Below are 11,728 nucleotides of genomic sequence, written 5' to 3'. Positions count from 1 at the left end.
AAGGCCCATAGTAAACAGTGCATGACAATAACCAGCCTCTGGAAAGAGAACTGGATCTTTTTATCTTTCATTGTGCAGTAATATTTGTAAGTTTTTCTTTTACGGTGGTGCTTTTTTTTTATCGGGCATTTCGAGATGCTGCATTCAAATAATGATTGGAAGGCTGAGTAAAGGAATTGGATTCACGAGTGAAGATAATTGGACTTTAAGGCACTGGACACCTTCTGTAATTGTCAAAGACCAGTATTCTCACTTGGTGTATCCCAACATATGCACAAAATAACAAACCTGTAGAAATTTGTGCTCAATTGTTCATCAAATTTTGCAAGAGAATAATGAAAGAAAAAACACACCTGTTACTTTACTTTGTGTGCTTTCCAGATGCATAATAAAAGGCTTCAGCTTAAGTATTTTATTATTTGAGTGAGAAAGTACCTCTTTCTAAAAAAAACTACGGTATTTCAGAGGAAGCAGTTTCTCACAATGTTTTATACTTACCAACAGCTCTCCATTGCTCGTTACCAAATTAAGTTTTTACGCTTACAGCTATTTTGAATAATTACCAATAGTGTCCAGTGCCTTTAAAAAAAAATCGATTTGGTGTGATGCCACTAATTACTGCCAATTGATCATAAAAATACAGGGAATGTTTTAATTGCAAACTGGCGCCATTTTGTCTGATTGGTCAGTTGTTATATTTTATAGTAATAGAATGACATTTAATGTGGGAAACTCCAGCCTTATAACCAGATGATACCAAGTCTTTCAAAAACTGAGGACGGTTAGTTTTTTTGGTTGTTTCTTTGATTATGTAAATGTCACTTTTTTTGCGAGATAGTGACGAGCAAGTTGGATGAGATTGGAAATTCGTTGTCCTTTGTCTTTATTACTCGGGCCGTGTCCAACTGACGGCTACGGCTACGGCTAGAATTCTGCATTATCATGTGTTGAAGTATAGGACGTTCTTAGCAACTCCATTAGCAACAGCCGTAGCCTTAGCCTTAGCTGTAGTAGCAAATCGGATTCTGTCTTAGTTGTTTGTTTTGTGTGTGTGGGGGGGGGGGGGGGGTAAGGGGTTAGGGGTCATCTATCTAAATGCAATGTATATTAAGGCACTTCGTTACTTGACACTTTTTTTATGAGTAACCATGTATGACTTTAAACAAAAATGAGATTTATATATTTACTTTAAATTCACGATGACTTAAGTTTAAAAAAAGAAAAGAAACTAACAGTATTTCAAATATTTTAACTCTATTTTGGCATAATGGAATCTTCTGTTGCAGGAAAGAAAGATCCGTTTAAAGTAAGTTTATGAAAAGTGTAATTATTATAGTATTGGGATAAGTTAAAGTGGAAACAAGTGGGCCAGGCAATCCTCGAGATAAATTGTTCACCTCTAATTACAGTTTCTTTTTTTTCCTGGTGTTTCCCAAACAAGACCAGTGAGACACCTGTCTCATAAGGAAGGTACATGTTTGGTAATTGTCAAAGACCAGTCTTCTCACTTGGTGTATCCCATCATAAGCATAAAACAACAAGCCTGTGAAAATTTGAGCCCAATTGGTCATCGGAGTTGCGAGAAAATGATGAAAGAAAAAATACCCTTGTTGGACGAGTTTGTGTGCTTTTAGATAGGAATAAAAGACTTCCAGCTAGAAGTCTTTTATTATTTTAGTGAGAAATTACCCCTCTCTCAAAAACTACGTTACATCAGAGGGGGTCGTTTCCCGCAATGTTTTATACTACCAACAGCTCTCCAATGCTTGTTACCAAGTCAGTTTTTAAGTTAATAAGTTTTTTGAGTAATTATCAAACGTGTACCTTCCCTTTAAAGGTTTTTAGTAATTGTTGTCATCATTTAATTGGTACACTTAAAAAATATAATACATTACTACATTGCGTGGAAATTAGCATAACAAATGTTGCTCCTTTCAATACATTTCAGAGACTCGATTTAATTTTTCAGAGCTAAAAGTGTCTGAAACTTTTCACTGCTGACTGTACGATGTAACAATATTCCATTACCCCATACACTATCTGTATTCTTAACAATGGAAAGGATTGCTTACCGATGTCAAAGGTTAAAATTATCTTTAATTTCCTTTGGAGTGTTTTGACATGGTTTTGAAGAGTAGATTGACCCCTTATTTACATAATTAAGTTTAAGGTGCCACTCATGATGTTATATTAGATTTAAGTTGATTTAGGAACCTATAATCATGTTTTTTTAGGAGCATTGAAGTGTTCTTACCATACATGGCCACCTGTTTGATTTTTTTTAAGTGCTGCATTTTCATGAAGCAAATAAGAAAGAAAGAATGATGGTGTAACGTGAATGAGTAGGATACCAGCCACTAATGTAAATTGCACAGCATTCTGGCAGGTCACCAGTGTAGGCCTACAAGCTTTTACACAAAAGCATCAATATCTACCATAATAGTAGAATACCCAACGATTTTGACGAAAGTATGGTGTTCCTACAAAAATAATGACATCTGAAAGAAATATCGTTTTGGTAATGTTGAATTCCCACTGCTTATTAGTGATTAATGGGTAAAATGTTTTATTATCATAATTATAATGTGATTATGCAGATTTTGTTTTTTTTTCTGACTGTGAATAAACGATTGTAAATGTTTTAAACATTCTGTGTCCATATTGAGTTATTATTTGTAAATCTGTTTTAAATATTACATTTTCTGACCTTTAAGACCGAATTACACAAACGATTAATCATGTCATGATTGTATGGGCTTTTAGTGTGGGCAGACCCACCGTCCATGGGCCCTGAAGTTTACCCTCACCTTTTCAAATTGCATATTATTTTCAGTTTATTTAACGAAAATAAATATACAACAAATAAACTCTTCAGCTAAAGTGAAATGGAGGGTAATGGAAAGTTATTTAACACCAGTGTTTTTGTTTGGTTCAAAGGGTTGGACTGTCTTGAGTTGGTGAATCCGGTGTGATTCTCTATGCTTGCGGTGTGTGTCATCACCCTTGCGAAGCTTATGTATAATTGTGTGGTTTAAAATTTTATATTTGTAAATAAAGGTAAAATAATGGACGAATAATGAATTACGTGTTGTATGATTAACTATTTTGTAAATATTGCTTTAAATAATTTGTTTTACTGTTGGCGCCCCATAGAGTCGCGACCCCAAAACTATGGTTATGACGTCACTTGGAAAAGTTTGTGCGTATAAGCCACTTAGGAATGTCAGCTGCGCATGTCTGTTACTGCTGACAATGGGGTTCGTCTATCTCCCATGACCTTTTGACAATACCCGCTGGTATTGTCAAAAGGTTATGGGAGATAGACAAAATCCGTTGTCAGCAGTAACAGACATGCGCAGCTGACATTCCGAAGTGCTCCGCATTCACTCCAATAAACCTGTTCTCGTGAGCACATTTGGACGGCGAGCGCGACAAGGAATCCCTCGCACTGTACTGTGTATGCTACGTGTTGTTTTATAGTAAGTTTGAATATATGCTTCGGGACCTCTCACACGAGAATGGGACTTGAATCAAGTCTACTGTGCAACTCGACCTTTTATTCAGGCGACTTGTTGAACTCGTCGACTGCTGTACCAATGTGCAAAAGGTCGAGAGGTCATAACTGTAGCTGCTCCGGCAAACACTAGGCTGGTAAGATAAAACGGTAGCGTGTAACTCCCTAATGCATCTTTGACGGTTCCTGAAAAAAAGTCAGATGTCACAATTACATAAAATAATGATCGTAGTAATCTCTGGTGACTTTATGTCAAGTGATAGTTTGGGTTTCGGTCAATGAACTATCATGCGGATTTTTATCTTTGAAAAAAGATAATAACCCATTGCGGGATTTTCTTTTAAAGGGAAGGTACACGTTTGGTAATTTGGTAACTGCAAATTAACTTCAAAACTGATTTGGTCACGAGCATTTGGAGAGCTGTTGATGGTATAAAACATTCTGAAGTATCATCGATTTTGAGAATGAGGTAATTTCTCACTAAAATAATAAAAGACTTCTAGCTAGAAGTATTTTATTCCTATCTGAAAGCACACAATGACAAGGGTGTTTTTTCTGTCATAGTTTTCTCGCAACTCCGATGACCAATTGAGCTCAAATTTTCACAGGTTTGTTATTTTATGCTTATGGTGTGATACAGTAAGTGAGAAGACTGGTCTTTGACAAGTACCAAAGGTGTACCTTCCCTTTAAATGGTTTGGGTACATTTCGTACGTCACAAAGCTCAAAAGTCGTCCTCTACACCTCAGGACCCAACCCATAGCCAAGCGCTATACTACACATTGTCCACAGTGAAAGCTGTAAAAACCATCAATCTCTTGTTAAGTAATCTTTCCTTGTTATGTTCAGACTGAGTTGTACTTCCTGGTTCGTTGTCAACACGTCATTATAACAACTTTGGGTCTGGTCCAAGTCCAAAACCAATCCTCGAGTCTGGTTGAAAATTGTTCACACGACACTCTCTGAACTCTGACCTACCTACATAGTTCCCGAGTCAGTCTCTCTTAAAGGCAGTGGACACTATTGGTAATTACTCAAAATAATTAATAGCACAAAACCTTACTTGGTAACGAGTAATGGAGAGCTGTTGATAGTATAAAACATTGTGAGTAAAGGCTCCCTCTGAAGTAACGTAGTTTCCGAGAAAAAAAAAGAGTTTGATTTCGAGACCTCAGAATTAGATTTTGAGGCCCTCGAAATCAAGCAACTGAAAGCACACAACTTCGTGTGACAAGTGTATTTTGTCTACCATATTATCTCGCAACTTCGACGACCAGTAATGAGCTCAAATTTTCACAGGTTTGTCATTTTATGCATATGTTGAGATGTGAGAAGACTGGTCTTTGACAATAACCAAAAGTGTCCAGTGTCTTTAACGTTCAACGGCTATTTCCCCTAAGAATCCAGGTCGCTCTAACAGTATATCAGGAAGAAAAACAAACTTTAATGCGGGTACCATCTGTTCAATATAAAATGATCTACAGATAGGCTGTTGCTCACTCATCTTTACACTTCTAATCTATTCGGCAACGAAAGGAGTCGTGTTTTGTAGTTGCAGTTATAATTGAGCAAAATAGGGTTGTTTATCCGTTCGCTCTTGGTCGTTCTGATTGTGAAGTCTCAAGTTGAACTACAAGTTGAAGCTTCCAGCAACCAGAGAACGGTTTCATGTGATGTAGATACAAGTAGTAAGGTAGCCGAGTTAAGGCTTATTGTAGAAAACTACCTAGTCATTCTTGAAGATGAACTCAGAAACACACAAGACCAGGTGAAAGAGCTCAAAGTAATAATGACTGAAACTGTTTCATCGGAGCTGGAGGACACAAGACGTACGATGGCTGCAATATCAACCAACCAAGAAACAGCCACCTCTGAGCAAGAGGAAACACGTCGAATGGTTAGTGAGTTGCAGGTTGCAATATCAACCAACCAAGAAACAGCCACCTCTGAGCAAGAGGAAACACGTCGAATGGTTAGTGAGTTGCAGGTTGCAATATCAACCAACCAAGAAACAGCCACCTCTGAGCAAGAGGAAACACGTCGAATGGTTAGTGAGTTGCAGGTTGCAATATCAACCAACCAAGAAACAGCCACCTCGGAGCAAGAGGAAACACGACGTATGGTTAGTGAGTTACAGGTCGCAGTATCAACCAACCAAGAAACAGCCACCTCTGAGCAAGAGGAAACACGTCGAATGGTTAGTGAGTTGCAGGCTGCAGTATCAACCAACCAAGAAACAGCCACCTCTGAGCAAGAGAAAACACGTCGAATGGTTAGTGAGTTGCAGGCTGCAATATCAACCAACCAAGAAACAGCCACCTCTGAGCAAGAGGAAACACGACGCGTCGTGTTACCTATTGCTCAGAATTCGCGACGTATGGTTAGTGAGTTGCAGACTGCGGCAAGACGTATAATGGCTGCAATATCAACCAACCAAGAAACAGCCACCTCTGAGCAAGAGGAAACACGTCGAATGGTTAGTGAGTTGCAGACTGCAGTTTCGACCAACCAGCAAAAGGTAACTGTCGCACTAAGAAACACAACACTTCAGTTAAAAGACACAAGACGTGAAATGGGAGTCATTGGGCGTCAGGTGGAAGAGCTCCAGGAGTCAGTATCTAGGTTGACGAAGATCCATGGTAGGTTTTGTTTGCTCACAATATTGGTTAAACCATGGAGGTAAAAATAGACACAAGCAGACAACACTACCTCTTAAATATCCAAGACTTTGTTGAGGGGTGACTGTTGTACACAAAAGACCCCTAGCATTGGCGGCCACCTTTAATGTCAATCTATCAACGCGGTGACGCGCTGCGCATTACTCTCCGCCAAAGATGGCCCTTTATGGACCTCAGTGGCGACATTTATGCAAGGGGTCTATTTAATCACCATTCGAAACGTACTCGCCCCCCCCCCCCCCCAACACCTGATCGTAAGCATTACACCTTAAACTGTCCATTATAAACATGCGTTCAAATTTACTCGTACATAAAAGTGCGACGACAAGGGTGTTTTCACTCCGAGTGGTATCACTTTCGCTCTTTTGAGAGTGATAGTCAATCTGTGTTACTCTTTTTGAGTGAAATTGGAACAAACCTCACTCTAAATTGAGTTGAAAGTACCCGTCTTTTACTCTAAAAAGAGTTTTTCGTCATATGGCTCATTGCAAGAGTGGTATGGCGGACAAAAGGAGTGTTTGTTCACTCTTTTACATTAAGAGAGTTTGTATGTTTAAAGGCACTGGACGCCTTCAGTAATTGTCAAAGACCAATGTTTTCACTTGGTGTAACTCGACAGTAAAAAATAATGCATAAAATAACAAACCTGTGAAATTAGGGAGTCAAATAGTCGTAGAAGTTGCAAGAGAATAAAAAAAAGAAAAAACACCCTTGTCGCACAAGTTGTATGCTTTCAGACGCTTGATTTCGAGACCTCAGCTGAGGTCTCAAATTCAATTGAAGTATTTAATACTTCGTTCTCGAAAACTACGTTACTTCAGAGGGAGCCGTTTCAATTCTTACCTGTTTTATACCATCAACAGCTCTCCATTGCTCATTACCAATTAAGTTTTATGCTAACGATTATTTTGAGTAGTTACCAATAGTATTCAATGACTTTAAAGAGAGGGATATAGCAGATGATTCTCATTTCAATCTTGTCCTGGTATTCTGTTTTCCATCTATACTAAAACCATTATCTCGTTTTTTATATAAGGAGTCAGAGATTGTTCCGACGTGCTCGCAAGAGGTGAGGCACGCAGTGGCGTTTATGCCGTGAAGCCGGACTCCGGTAGGCCATTCAAGGTGTACTGTGATATGGAGACAGACGGCGGAGGCTGGACGGTAAGACAATGGAGGACTTTCCTTCCAAAATACACATTTTTTAGAAGTGTAAAGTCTAAAATGTTAGGTGAACACAAAACCATTCAAAATGATGTGCGTTAATTTGTCTTCGATAGGTTTTCCAGCGGCGTCAGGACGGCAGTGTAGATTTCTATTTGGACTTTGCCAACTACAGCCGGGGCTTTGGGAATCTAGAGGGAGAGTTTTGGCTGGGTAACGACAACTTGCACCGTCTGACTGCTCAGGGCGAGTACGAACTCCGCGTAGATCTCACAAGCTTCGACGACGATACCGGCTTTGCCTGGTATGGATCGTTCAGCATCGCCGATGTGAGCGATAACTACAGGCTGACTGTAGGAAGTTACTCGGGAACCGCAGGTAAGATGCTATAAGTGGATACTTGTAGTTATGCAGAAATATTGCAGGGTAATCTGTGTCCATCGTTGTGACCGATTGCTTTTGGTAGGTGTCAATGAAAGACAGAAAAGCAACATCGTGATTCAAATAGTTGAATAAGAAATCACCTCTTTCTCAAAAACTACGTTCCTTCAGAGGGAGCCGTTTCTCACAATGTTCACATCTCCCCATTGCTAGTTCAAGTAGGTTTCTAATAATCATTTTGAGTAATAACCAATAGTGTCTGGAGTGCCTTTAAAAGTGGAGGGGGAATTGTCTATGTTTTGTTCCTCAACTCCAGACGGAAAAAGGAGGGGTAGATTTTTGCATCCCTTGCTGCTCAAACCAAGCCGAAAATTGGAGGGGTGTAACTTTTATTATCCTTTGCTGCCCAACACCAAGTAAAAAAGAGGAAGATGATGTTTATCCCTTGAAACTAAAAAATGACAAAATGTACGACAAATAACTTGAATTCAGCAATTTTAAACTCGCTAGAAACATTTAACTGAATCGTAAAACCACAATTTGGAGGAGAACAAATATAACGTATAAACGTTGCTTTTAAATCCCGTTTCGATAGCAATTTTCGAACTATCTTATTAAACTGTAACTTAAAGCAATTGCACAACATCGGTTAACAGTATTGTCCAAAGGCCACTCCGTGTATCACAACGATATAAAACAACAAACCTGTGAAAAGTTAGGCTCAATCGGTCATCGGAGTCGGGAGAAAATAACGGGAAAACCCACTCTTGTTTCCGCACGTTTTGCCATGTCATGACATGTATTTAAAATAAATCCGTTATTGTTGATATCGAGAATTGATAGGTGTTTTAATGTTTTCTCAAAAAGTAAAGCGTTTCATGGAATAATATTTCAAGGGAAGTCTTTCACCAGTACCTTCTGTAAACTTTGTAAGTTATTTGTAAATCTGTGAACTTTTAATTTTTGGTTCTGTTCAGAATGTGTCCAATGGCTTTAAAAAGAAAACAAAATGCAGTTAAAAATGAACCTGATTGTGAAACATTTACTTCACTTCTCCCAATATCCCAGTTCCATTAATTGATAAATTTGTTTCTAATCACACCTTATCGGCCTAGGTTATGTTCAAAACAAATTAATGTTTAAAGTTACCTCCTGTCAACATCGCCTTTATTTACACGTATGACTATAATGGCTACGTGTGTTATCTTACAGGAGACAGGTTATCACACTACCACAATAACCAGGCCTTCTCGACCAAAGACCGAGACAACGATGCCTGGAGTAGTGGTGACTGTGCTGAGGAATACCACGGAGGCTGGTGGTACAAGTACTGCATCAACTCCAATTTGAACGGGAGATACTTCAATGAGGCCACTACGAACACAGAAGGAATTAGGTGGTTAGGCTTTTCGGGTGGCCGCTCACTCAAAACAACTGAGATGAAGATTAGAAGGAAAGTTTAGTCCTTAATTAAGATGGATACCATTATAAAAAGGTACGCAGTAATAAACATCTCATAAATCACCTGATCACTTCATCTTATTAAGTTTCTCGTAATGTTTTAAACCATAATAGTTAAACCTGTACTTTGAAACCTAAAAATGGAAAACATGGAAAACAATTTAATGTGAATTAACTTTTAATGCAATGGATTAAATGAGACATGTATAAAAATATTGACATCGGGTAGCTAAAATAGTTGCAGAAAGTAACTAATAAGGAATGTCACTCTAAACCCAATACGACCAGTATAGTATGTAAGACTTCCGAGTACAAACGCATCGCTTATAAAACTCTCAAGATACCCTTTTAAATAACCCGTTCTAAATCCGACTCGTATAATGAGAGTGGATGCTACATCTTCACGAGTAGCGCATACTAATGTTGCACAGGCTGCATACTCCCCACATAGAATTTACATATACGAACATTAAAAATGGCTTAATACGGTTCCATACTAAATCGACGCCTTTTTAAAGGCAGTGGACACTATTGGTAATTACTCCAAATAGTTATTAGCATAAAACCTTGGTAACTAGTAATGAGGAGAGGTTGATAGTATACAACATTGTGAGTAACGGCTCTCTCTGAAGTGACGCGGTTTCGAGAAAGAAGTAAGTGTCCACGAATTTGATTTTGAGACATCAGAACTAGATTTTGAGGTCTCGCAAAGCATCTGAAAGCACTCAACTTCGTGTGACAAGGTTGTTTTTTCTTTCATAGTTATCTCGCAACTTTGACGACCAATTGAGCTCAAATTTTCACAGGTTTGTTATTTTATGCATATTAGATACTCCAAGTGAGAAGACTGGTCCTTGACAATTACCAATAGTGCTTATTTCCCAATAATTGTTCTGTTTGGGTCCCCCCCCCGCAAATGCTTTGAAACAAGCAAATGGCGGTATGGTAGAAATAATTTATTCTCTTAGTAGGCCTAATAAGACTAATATTAAGGGTATTTTTGTTTCATTGCTATCTCGCAATTTGTACGACCAAGTTCAAATTTTCACAGGTTTGTAATTGTATGCATTATGTTTAGATACTCCAAGTGAGAAGACATAGTCCTTGACAATTACCAATAGTGTCCAGTGTCTTTAACCACAACTGTCTCATTTCCTAACAATTGTTCAATTTGGGTTGTCCCTCTTGCAAATGCTTTGTAAGCAAATGGCGGTTTGGTAGAAATAATTTATTCTCTTAGTAGGCCTAATAAGACTAATATTAACTGCAATGGATATGTCCTGGTTAATTAATGCTCAGATATAATCTATGACAGAAGTATAATCTATGAATGAAATCTAAAATAAACAACTGTGTAACAGGTAATGATCCATCTTGGGTAGGTTTCTAATTTCCTGTACTCAAAATCTTTCAGATTGGATTCACTAGCAATCCCAATGTGATGAAACTTTCAAAGATTGGTTATTTTGCTAATTAAATCTTGAACTTGAGGCTGGTGACTTATTGTTATATCTTTGAATAACAATCATATAGCAGCCTGGCAGCGCAAGGAACACTTCTGTTTTATCTCTCTGCTTAAGTTTTAATTTCTACATAATTTTGCCTGCTTCAAGTGTATTTCCTGCTAATAATTATGGAATCAGTTTCAAAAGCCATTTTGATTTTAATTTGATTTTAATTTGATTTTTGTTTTGTTTTTTTGTTAGCTTTGGTCAAGGTTTCTTATGGTTTATTTTGGTTTAGGTTTAACTTGGTTTTCTTTGTTTGAAGTTCCGAACAGAGTCATTTTTAAGGTTTAGATCACAAGTTCATACGTTTTTGGTTTGCATTGTTTTATACTGCTTTTGTTAAATTGTCTTATAATCAATAAAGTCATTTTTTATTTTTGTTTGAGAAACCTATACTTTGTGTCATCTGTTCCTATTTTTTGTTGTGCATTTCCTCGCGTCTTTTCCCCACCCGATCTTGAGTGTGTTTTATTAGTTATACTCAATATAGTTTTCATAGTGTACCCTTTTTCCAGGTTACATTTCATCACACGGCGATTGTTATAATTTATGCAACTTCTTCAATTAAATGAGAAGTACCCTCCTTCGGCCACAACTGATTTTGAGGTAACACATCGATTTTGTTAAGCATGATAAATAGTCAGTTCCAAGTCTAGTTTAAAAAAATACAAAATAACAACAACCAAATAAAATCAGCCAAGACAGTGCAATGATTTTTGTTACCTACCGCTGTATACAAAGTGTAGTGCAGTGTACATGTATGTACTTCATACTTTCTGGAATATTAACCCGTGTAGGTTAATGGATAGATCGAAAAACAACGTTGTTGGTGTACGTTTTGGTCCAATGATTGACCAAAAAAAACACACAATATTTTTGTGCGCAAAGCAAATAAGCCAGTGTTTTCACTGTGGACCAAACATATTTGTTAGTGCATAAATAAGTCGTCTCGTCTAAACTGAATCTCCCATCTGGGATAATAAAGTGAATTAAATTGAATTGAATGTTGCAATTAGAATTAA

At 37.8% G+C, this 11,728-nt stretch overlaps 1 protein-coding gene across 1 annotated transcript; it reads left to right on the top strand.

Annotated features, from left to right (window-relative positions):
- Positions 1 to 2,885: 2,885 nt before the first annotated feature.
- LOC139934406 (uncharacterized) lies at positions 2,886 to 11,256 on the top strand. The gene is made up of 5 exons (XM_071928629.1): positions 2,886 to 2,892; positions 5,092 to 6,153; positions 7,229 to 7,356; positions 7,473 to 7,734; positions 8,950 to 11,256. Exons 1-5 carry the CDS (start codon positions 2,886 to 2,888, stop codon positions 9,198 to 9,200), a joined length of 1,710 nt encoding a protein of 569 aa, XP_071784730.1. The 3' UTR covers positions 9,201 to 11,256.
- The last annotated feature ends 472 nt before the right edge of the window (positions 11,257 to 11,728 follow it).

The sequence above is a fragment of the Asterias amurensis genome, chromosome 3 (genome assembly GCF_032118995.1).
Source record: "Asterias amurensis chromosome 3, ASM3211899v1".
Classification (NCBI taxonomy): domain Eukaryota; kingdom Metazoa; phylum Echinodermata; class Asteroidea; order Forcipulatida; family Asteriidae; genus Asterias; species Asterias amurensis.
Note: the sequence above shows the minus strand (reverse complement) of the source record. Positions and strands in the feature narration are given on the sequence as shown.